Below are 10,207 nucleotides of genomic sequence, written 5' to 3'. Positions count from 1 at the left end.
CAGAACCTTCTTGCTGCAAGGCAACAGCTCTACCAACTGCGCCACTGTGCAGCCCGTACAACAAAATATTTTCATAAATTTAATTTGTGATTGGTAGAAAAAAAAAAATACCAGGAGACATTTTGTCTGCCACAGGCTTTTATTGCAAAGTGGCTTCCTGTGATCTCAGAAACAATGTTTCACTTTAAGGCTCCAGATGATGATGATGATGATGATGTTGTCGTGGGTGGCGGGAGTCATCTCTCACTGTTGGGGAAGGTAGAGGGTGGGGAGTGGYGAATGGGCTTAAACCTGCTTCCTGTAGTGCTTCCTTTACAAAACAAAAGTGCACTCCGACTCTGGTGTGACGGTTACATTCAAACTGAAATAAGGCGACAAGCAAACGGCTAATGATGGTCAGTCATACAAGAATGAGAACTGAGGTAAACAAATCTTCACTTGGAAACAAAAAACAAACAAACAAAAAAAAAACGGAATTTAACACCAGGAACTTCAGTCTCAACCTGTAGTGTTCAAATGAAAAGTGCTGGACAATAATCTTATGCATAGTCTAACACAACGTGTCAGCCTGGTTGAATGAAATGGAGAGGACACAAAAGATTACAATAATAAATATTCATGTAAAAAGCTTCATGAGTGCAACCCGTGTACAGCAGGAGGCAGTGCTTTGTGGCGCTCTCGTCACACAACAGTGGCTGCTTCCTTCATATCAACTTTTTTTGGCAAAACTCTGGCTGTGTGTGAGGGAGGGGGAGAGAGAGGGATGGAGGGAAAGAGAGAAAGAGAGAGAGAACCTTGGTGGGGTTTGGTAGTGTTGTTTTATTTCCGCCATGTAAGCAAAGGTCACATGACAAACTGGGAGGTGTTTGCATATCATTATGTTAATGAGATCTCCATGTTTAGGAAAAAAAAARRAAAAAAARRAAAARRAAAAAAGAAAGCAATAAGAACCAAGACAAAAAAAAATAGAAACAAAGAAGCCTAAAGACGCTAACACCTTCAGGACATGGATATAGACAGAGCAAGCTTCTGGGTGAAGTGACGGTGTTCAGGTGGGGTTGGTTGCTTCGGTCCTGATGGCACGGCGGTTGGCTTGACTCCGCTCGGCTTGTCGCCGCCGCATCACAGCGGCTTGCCCTCCAGAGACACCACTACGTTCCCGCCCAGCTTCTCGGCCAGCGTCCGGCGGTCCTGAATGTCGTCCAGGCCGTTCACCTGCCACTCGTGCTTGATACCTGAGAAGACATTCCCAGAGTCAACGCAGGTGTGGACGAACACGCCCGAGCATTCACTGACTCACGGCAAACCAACACACACACACAAGCTGGGCAGGTCTGACCAATCACAGAGCTCCTTTTCTAACCAGTCATGAAYGAATGAGCCTAAAACCCAGACAAAAGCAGAGCTACCACAGAACTAACAGGAAGCCGTCTAGATCAATCCTCCGCTTCAACAAAGCCATTAAGAAAACAGGAAGACTTCACCCTGAGATGAAGTGTGTTTGTCATAAGCTGGGTGTTTACGGCTCTTCTGTCACTGAGCCGACTGCTTTTCTCCAGAAACRGCAAAGTTAAACACCAGGCTTTTATGATCAGTCTCTTCCTAACCTGATTAAACTTTAAAGTTGCACATCTGGTAATATCTATGTGAACAACGTATTGTTAGACATRAAATGTAAAATAAAACAAAAAGTGGCAGTGACATAATTACACACCTCATGCAAACTTATGTCTAACTGAGTTCCTGCTTTCAGTTACAACCTGATGAAGCTGAAATCAAGGTCAGGTTTCCAGGTGATTTCCAGACTTATGATTTTTAGATAAAACCATAAGTCACAGTGACGTCCCAAAGGACAACCATGCCTCTTTGAAGGTATCAGTCAGGAGAAAGGGATAAAAACTSCCCATGAAACAACATATTAAAAAAAACATATCAGAACTAAAATTGGACAATTCTCCAATATTTTTAAATGTTGCCGACATGGATTGAATGGCTTCGTTCACTTCCTCTGCTGACACAGCTAAAACTGTAGGATGACYACAATATCAAAACAGAGCAGATAATCTCATTTCTTCACCTTCTGTTCCCTGATWGGGCTGGTAGAAAATCTACCGGAGGGAATCAAAGTGAACTACAAAAAGCCCAAACTGAGCTGTGAAGCCAGATTTTATTGAGGTAATGGCCAGGCCAGCAGTCTTCTACGGTTTTCTGGTTTTTTCATGGGTAAGGATGTGATTTTTAGACGTCGTTGTCCTCAAGAGGAAATTATTTTCCACGAACCAGACCCTGCACTCCCATCTCCACATACACAACAACAACCAGCAACTAGGTAGCCAATAACACACAGCATGAGACAAAACGYAACAACACCGTCACACAAGGTTCAACATAAATGATATGATGAGTGGGGCCTGGTGTCATATATATATGGGTCAGTAAAGTCCTGTGTTATTGAGAACACAATGCATTTGATGGGCTTATTATCAAGTTCAGAAAAATTGGACGTAATTCACAAACAGTACAAGTGTCCAGCTAAAGGGAAAGAATGTTTTTAATACTTTCTACAGCCTAAAGTTACAATAACATCTAATCTGGAGATCATTCGTGTTGCTGCAAGAACTCTGTARCCACGTCCTCCTCACCTGTAAACTTCTTTTTGATGGCATCTTTAGAGCTGGCGTAAATCATCTTGCTCTTCAGCGGAGCGCTCTCTGGGGCCCTGAGGAGGAAAAGAAGTTGAAATGATCATTTAAAAAATTTTTTATTTACTTTAATGAGTCAACTGTTAAAGCTCTTTATATCGGTTCAGTGTTTACACATAGAAACATAAAAGCAGAGGATTTTTTTGCAGTGTATTTGTTACCAGTTAGTCATTTTTAGGGCTGTACTGACTGCAGTTTTCAGGCCGATCTGTAAAACTCTGACCTGCTGATTCTGATTTTGGCCAAAACCATTTTTTTTTTAGGACTGTACAGATATGAACATTTGAGCTGATGAATACTGCTGTATGGCTGATAACTGATGCATATATGTTTGTTTGCTTTTTACAACCTTYCCAACACAACATGACCACACCACGGACTTCATTACTTCAGTTAAGCTCCCCACAGTGCAGACAGGGGACGAAAAAATGATTGGATGTTAACATGGGCCAGGTTTTACTTATCAGACGGATACAGATACGTAAAAATGATTTTATTAGATATATTAGAATGAATACATCACACATAACACTGAGCTGCTACAACTGTGACTAAAGGAATGGCTGCCAGACAGAACGCATCTGTAGAGCCGACATATGTTTTGATTTTTACGGTTTTAATCGGCATCAGTGGGGAATTTAGTTAAGTAATTATGACATAGTGCTTGAGATGAGTTGTCACAGCTGGAAACTTAAATACAACATGGGGCAGAAAAATGAAAGCAGCACAGTATAATTTTAGACTGAGACAAAGGCTGAACTAACGTCTGAGAAATGCTAAAAATGTATCGCTGCTCCGAGAGAAATCTAAATGTTGACGTGAATTAGGCATTTTGAGACGGTGAGCAGAAAAAGTCTGAAAGCAGCCCGACAGAGCCAGCATTTAAAAAAAGGATTTGTTAACGTAGTGCTCTAAAAACAGGCCATTTAAAGACATCACTGTGTGATCATGTTCTGCTGCCAGCGACCACCAAATAATCCCTAAAACACCAATAATGTCTGAAATATTATGCACGTCTGTGCAATAACTGCTTCTGAATGGAGGYGTCTCTGCTGCTAAACTGCAKCAGACATTCATACTAGACAGACCTGAGAGCTTCCTGTGAATATTAGCATCAGTAAACCTGCAGCTGAAACAGCAGAACGGAGCAATGAGAACAAATCTTCCAGGAGAGGATTTGCTCCAGGTGAGTCTCTGGTGGTCGTTCCTGTGAGCCAATCAGAACAGCAGCCATGCAGAGCAGGTTTGGCTTTACTCCGAGTCGATGGGACAGAATGTAATCCCAGCCAGGTTGAGGATTACATTCCTTTTAAAGCGCCGCAGGGCTGAGGAGTGGAAACATGGACGCTGGGTTAACCTGCTGCCTGTCACTTTGCTTTGATTGGTGTTTTCTTCCAGCGAGCGAGTATGCAGCGGCATGATCCGACCGTCATCTCAAACAATGAAAAATTRTTACATAAGCCTACCGCAAAAATCAATAAATCAATAAATTAAAACAAGCTGGACGATTTCAATTTGCAGGATTGTTTTTCTACTGAAGAGAAACCATCTTCTGAAGATGATAAAAGTCTGCAGTCTGGTGCTTCGGCCTCAACCAAACCTTCCTTTGAAGGACAATTTTGTTTACAGGCATTTCTTTCATAATTCATTTATTTGTTGTGTCTATTTTGGATATTYAAAATGTCTTTCTTCCAGTTCCAGTGTTAAATGTTCTCTCGAATTTAAAGTTTATTGATGTTAMAGAGTGTGTTCTTGCATCATTATGCCATTCTCTTTATATTACGTGAAAACGGTTTCAAAACAGCAACATCATCGTTCATCGCAATAACTTCTGGCACAATTTATTGTCCAGCAAAATGTTATGGTGACAGGCAGGAATACTGTGGTACGGTGTTTCTATTGAATTGATAGTAAGTTTTCTCAAAAGGCTTGTTAAAAAAAACCCAACAGAAAATGATTTCAGTCACTTAAAAGTTTAACCCAGGAATTAATAACCCCGTTTGAAACCTCATGCTCCCCCATCACCACGCCACCAGCACCATACCAGAAGATGAAGACCAGGTCCTCCTTCTTGGACTCCTTGGTTTCGTAGGTGGCGTCGTACAGCGCGTATCTACAGTCGTTGGAGGGGAGGAGCTTGACGAAGCAGCCGTAGGGGTCTTCCACGGTTTCACCGATGTCTCCCACCAGGATCTGCTTCCCCTCTTCCACAATGATCTTCTTCCTGTCCTCACTCAGACAGAACAGCACGGCCTTCTTCCTCTTCCTCACCTCTTCCTGAGTTGAAGACTTCCTCACCTTCATGTCGTTGAAAACCCTGATGACTTCATCGTTCACTGTCACACCTGATGCCTGCGGGGGGAGAGAGGATGGGGAGGCAGTCACAGCTCTGCTGTGGTCAGCACTGGTTTTTCCTGTTTAAACAGTCAGCATTTTACAGCAACACTTGGCTCTGAAGTCCCAAATCATCTGATGATTCTTTAGTTCTCTCACGTGACCTCTAGTGTGGTGCAGACAGAAACCAAACACCAGGAGACCAAGAAGCTGAAGTCTGGAGCTAACCCTYATTTTAGGAAGCAATAATTCTATTGATTAATCAGATGAAAAATATTGSCACTTCTTAGACATTTTTTATTTAGCCACTGAAGTCTTTTTACACAATATTGGTAATTGGTAAAAAAGGTGCAAATAAATAATTCATTCTTTATTGCCTAAAATGCAATATCAGCATTCCTTTAGTGAAGACTTGATCATTTGTAGGAAAGGAYGAATCTACAGCTAAAAAATCCCAAAAGAAAATCATCCTAACATCTACGTGTGAAGAGGGCTTAGTATCAATACAGTGTASAGCTGATCTATTGATTATACTTTGGATTGACCGATTAATAATTGGACAGCAAAAGATGTTGAATGGGAGATTTTATTTTATTTTTTTAAACCGAGTGAAGTTAAAACGATGCCACTTGAGGTGTTCTTGACATCATATTTACAGAGTTTATATATATTTGGTAGTTTTAACTTAATTACTGCTATAGGGTGTTTTTAGAGTCTGTACACTCCASTTGATCCGATTTCTAAGTTAGTTGACCATTTCAATAATTGATTCAAAACCATTAATCCAGTTAACCATGTCAGYCCTACTGGAATTAGAACAGTCCCAGGCTGATCGTCACCCAATCATAAAGCACCAGTAGGAAACGCCAACATCTGATTGGTCAAGGCACGGAATCCAGCTATGTCTGCAAAGTTGCGCTTCTTGCTGTGGAAGCCATTACATGGAGAAGAATAATCAAAGTAAGCAATTATTATTATCGGTGAGGTGTTTAAAAAGTAAGTAAGGGTAAGCACAGGGATGTAAAACTGTTTTCTATGACAAGCTTAGAGATTTATCCTTCATTCAGGCAGAGAGAGCAACGGCTGGGGGGACACTGGCCACAAAGCTGTGATCAGGGCATATGTCCTGAAAATGTGGCACTTTATTACTATTATTATATCACATTGCAATGGGCTAATGTCTGAATAAGGACATTTACAGATTGTAAAAGGCTACGTACTCAGACTAAGAAGTTGAAATGGGATGAAACTCTATTGGTTGAAAGGCCTACAGCCAAAACCCTGAAGGTACTACAAGGTTCAGTTTTGGTGTCAAGCAATAAGGTAATCCTAACCAGTCTTGGCAGCAAGACAAAAATCTGTTTTCAATAAAATAATTTTACTCTCATCCATCACCATAACTACACCACAAGCCCAATGGATTTTCTCAGTATGCATTTTATCAAACAAACAAAAGGAATGAATGAATGAATGAATGAACTAGATAATAAAAAAACAATGCATAATTAATCCATTAATCTGTGTCATCTAGATTTCTGGTCTGGGTGGACTGGCTGTGTAACTACTGCATGCTAAATAAAAGGCAAGATTGTGCAATTAATAAAAGTAAAGAAAAAAAAGGTGCAGTGTGTTGCTAGCTTAAAAGTTGCTTAAAAGATGAAGTTTGAAACTCCCAGATCACCGTTTTATTCTCAACCATGAATGTTCAGGTGAGTCACTGACAGGAAGGGAGGGGCTGATTGCTGCGCTGTCCAAAGAAGGACAATACATTGAGACGGAATGGGTCAGATTAGATCGTTACGCAAATCAGCATTTTGGATAATTAATTTATAAATCTAAATATTAMGTACAACYCTATTAGTTCATTTGACTTTTTCTTTTAATTCATTTATTTATTTATTTTTAGAAAATGTTAATTTTGGCTAGAATGGTAGCAATACCCAATCATAGCATCTTGACTAACAGTAATATTTTAGTTGGTTTTGTCCTACAATGGTGTTATTAGCATACTAAAAGAAAAAAAATAATTTACCACCAAGTTTGCTTTAGCTTTTAGGCTAATTTCAGCAATTTAGTTTCCAAATTGAGTAAGTTAGCCAACATTAACATTTTAACTGACATCAACATTTCACCAACTTGTTGCATGTAACCAGAGTAGGAGGATCCACATCAATCAATCAAATTTTATTTGTATAGCACATTTCAGCAGCAAGGCATTTCAAAGTGATTCACATAATTAAAATAAAAACAGCATGTGATATTGAATAAACAGTGAGAAAGAGAAATAAAAAGAAATTAAAAAGTAAAGATAAAAACATTAAAGAGATTAAAAAAAAACAAACATCAAGAACATCAAAGATATCAAAACCCACAGTCTAACCCTAATTTAGCCATAAGCAACTCTAAACAGGTGGGTTTTAAGTTGAGATTTAAAGGCACACAGTGTTTCAGCTGTTTTACAGTTTTCTGGAAGCTTGTTCTTGTGGTGCATAGAAGCTGAATGCTGCTTCTCCTCGTCTGGTTCTGGTTGGTTCTGGGGATGCAGAGCAGAACCAGAAGATCTGAGGGGTCTAGACGGTTGGTACAGCAATAACAGATCTTTAAGGTATTGTGGTGCTAAACCGTTCAGTGATTTATAAACTAACAACAGTATTTTGAAGTCTATTCTCTGAGCTACAGGGAGCCAGTGTAGGGACTTTAAAACTGGTGTTATGTCTCCATCTTCCTGGTTTTAGTCAGAACATGAGCAGCAGCTTCTGGATCAGCTGCAGCTGTTTGATGGATTTGTTAGTCAGACCTGTGAAGACGCTGTTGCAGTAATCAATGCGGCTAAAGATAAACGTTAAACATTAGTAGAAATAAATCAATATTACTCAACCAGATAGCCTTAACAAGCTAATATTAGCATCTTAACTCATTTATAGCTAATGAAGTTGGTAGGAAGCTAACATTTGCCAACCTGCTAGTGGTAGTATTTCAGCTAATTCTTCCTAAATGGCTCTTAGCACAGTAGATGGTGCAAGCTAAGATTATCCAACATGCTAGAGCCAAGGCAACCAACGTGCCGAGCATGTTGGCMAACCAGCACCATGTCATCCAACAGCATTTTTGCTAATTRCAGCATACATCCTATTTCAGGTGTTCTTGATAAGGYTCAGCTCAGGACCCCCTGAACAGCTCACAGTTTTTGGTAGATGGACAGTCGACCAAGCACAGCTTAGCTCGTTAATTCAGCTTTTTGAGCAGTTTTCACCAAACAGTTCAACTTTATCACAAATCAGTAGACCGTTTCTTTTTTTTTAGTAATGTTCATCTACTTTTTCAAATACAGTGACATCCTTTACTGCAGCAGAACAGCTCTTTGCCAAGTTTCTGTAGTRGTCTTCAGCTATTTTAACCAAGAGGACTTACAGAATGCACTGATTTTTTTTTTTTGGACAATTCTATTTCTTAAACACTAAATCAAATTTAACATCTTGTGATGTTTTGTGCAAAGGAGAACATTTTGAGCTACTCACCTGTCTTGTAAAGGAGTCATTTAAATTCTAATTTTATCTGGGTTCATTTGTATTGATACCTCTGTTCAATAACTGCTGACAGAGAGAGAGACTGTTCCAGAGAAATCAGCGTATTTTAAATATGCCTTATCAAGACGGTTCAACACGTCAATATGTGAATAAGTGAAAAAGAACTGTGTTATAGTTTTATAACACAAGTAAATCACAGGTCACAACTTTACAAATAGTGATGGGAAATCACTGTGCACCTGTAGTTTGAAGACATTTATGATCATAGGAGTTATACCTTTTAAGGTGAGACTTTTAATCTGATAAAATTGATTCCTGACATGTCACCATTTATGCCTCAAGGTGTGGCTGACTGAGGTCAGACAGATTAGCTAGATAAGAGAAAACAGGCAGAGGTTTTCTAGAACTGGACAGACTTGAATCAACACCTTCATTCAACTCTTACGTGAAACTTCAGTAAATTATCACTATTGTGTTTCCACATCGCTTAAACCTGCTGCTTTTAAGTAAACAGGCTAAATATCAATGTATGCTTAATAACCAAGTCTGAGTTATAGTTCTTAAATGATTCAGTAGTTTCATGTCTCATTGTTTTCAAGAAAATAAAAGGTGTGCCAGAAAAACTAGATTAGATGGATTAGATTAAAATAATCTACAATAAGCCTTGTGATTAAAATGCCCCACCCTCCTCCTCCTCACACAGTGTAACTAACTGAAACCAACTTTGAAATTAACAGATTAACTGACAACTTGTAAACGGAATTAAAACGGAATTAAATAAATTAATTCCAATCGTTTCTGTGTCCATTAAATTACTCTCTTTGATTAAATATTTTGTTCCTACGAGGAGTGAGTGAAGCAGAACTCTCCCAGTAGACCCACACGGTCTGCACCGTCACTGTGTGACTCAGCCTGGCAGACAGTCGGCCTCACAGCCGCGGTTCGATCCGTTCGGCGGGCCTGGATCAGCCCGGGACAGCTGGGTGCGGGTTGGTCGGCCGAGCAGCACCACAGCAGATAAGATGGCCGCCCGAAGCTCCACGCCACGGCCACAGGGCAGGGCCGGCCCAGATTGTTACAATGGGTACCGGCTTCGACGCCATAGCTTTGAATTAATATGAAAATTATGTAATTCCATTAAGAACATAAGGAAGAGACTTGGTACCATAACCGTTTCTTGGCGACGAATAGAGGCAGAATTTTGCGGACTAAGAGCAGCGGCAGCCATGCTAGCTAACAACACGCTACCCACCGACTTGCTTCACCGTCTGCGGGAGACCCGCAGGATTGATGCGGCGACCAGACCCATTTCACATAGCTTTATACATCAGGCTGAAAATCTCCGAATAGTACTTACCATTTTATTCCGGGATTTTTCCGCACTGCGTCGGAATCAGACTGAGGTTTCTCGGGGTGAAAGGTAGCAGGGAATGTAGCCGACTGACCGGAGGAGGAGGAAGGAGCAGGGATCTGAGAGGCGGGGCTACAACTGGTCTCCTTTCTTCTTGGACTTTATTCCTTCCTTTTTTTTTTTTTTTTTAAATGGAAACTTCCTCTTATGGAGAAACTGGTTCAATTGCGGTCTTATTGGATATACATACACATTTACTTACAAATGTATGGAATTCAATCTCTTAGGCTGGT

At 40.2% G+C, this 10,207-nt stretch overlaps 1 protein-coding gene across 1 annotated transcript; it reads right to left on the bottom strand.

The window, feature by feature from the left end:
* Window positions 1–120: 120 nt before the first annotated feature.
* cfl2 (cofilin 2 (muscle)) lies at window positions 121–10,052 on the bottom strand. The gene is made up of 4 exons (XM_008398689.2): window positions 9,921–10,052; window positions 4,747–5,054; window positions 2,643–2,719; window positions 121–1,235 (listed from the first exon to the last, which is right to left on the bottom strand). The coding sequence occupies exons 1-4, from the start codon at window positions 9,921–9,923 to the stop codon at window positions 1,123–1,125; spliced, it is 501 nt and encodes a 166-aa protein (XP_008396911.1). The 5' UTR covers window positions 9,924–10,052; the 3' UTR covers window positions 121–1,122.
* Between the last annotated feature and the right edge of the window lie 155 nt (window positions 10,053–10,207).

The sequence above is a fragment of the Poecilia reticulata genome, linkage group LG22 (genome assembly GCF_000633615.1).
Source record: "Poecilia reticulata strain Guanapo linkage group LG22, Guppy_female_1.0+MT, whole genome shotgun sequence".
NCBI lineage: Eukaryota > Metazoa > Chordata > Actinopteri > Cyprinodontiformes > Poeciliidae > Poecilia > Poecilia reticulata.
Note: the sequence above shows the minus strand (reverse complement) of the source record. Positions and strands in the feature narration are given on the sequence as shown.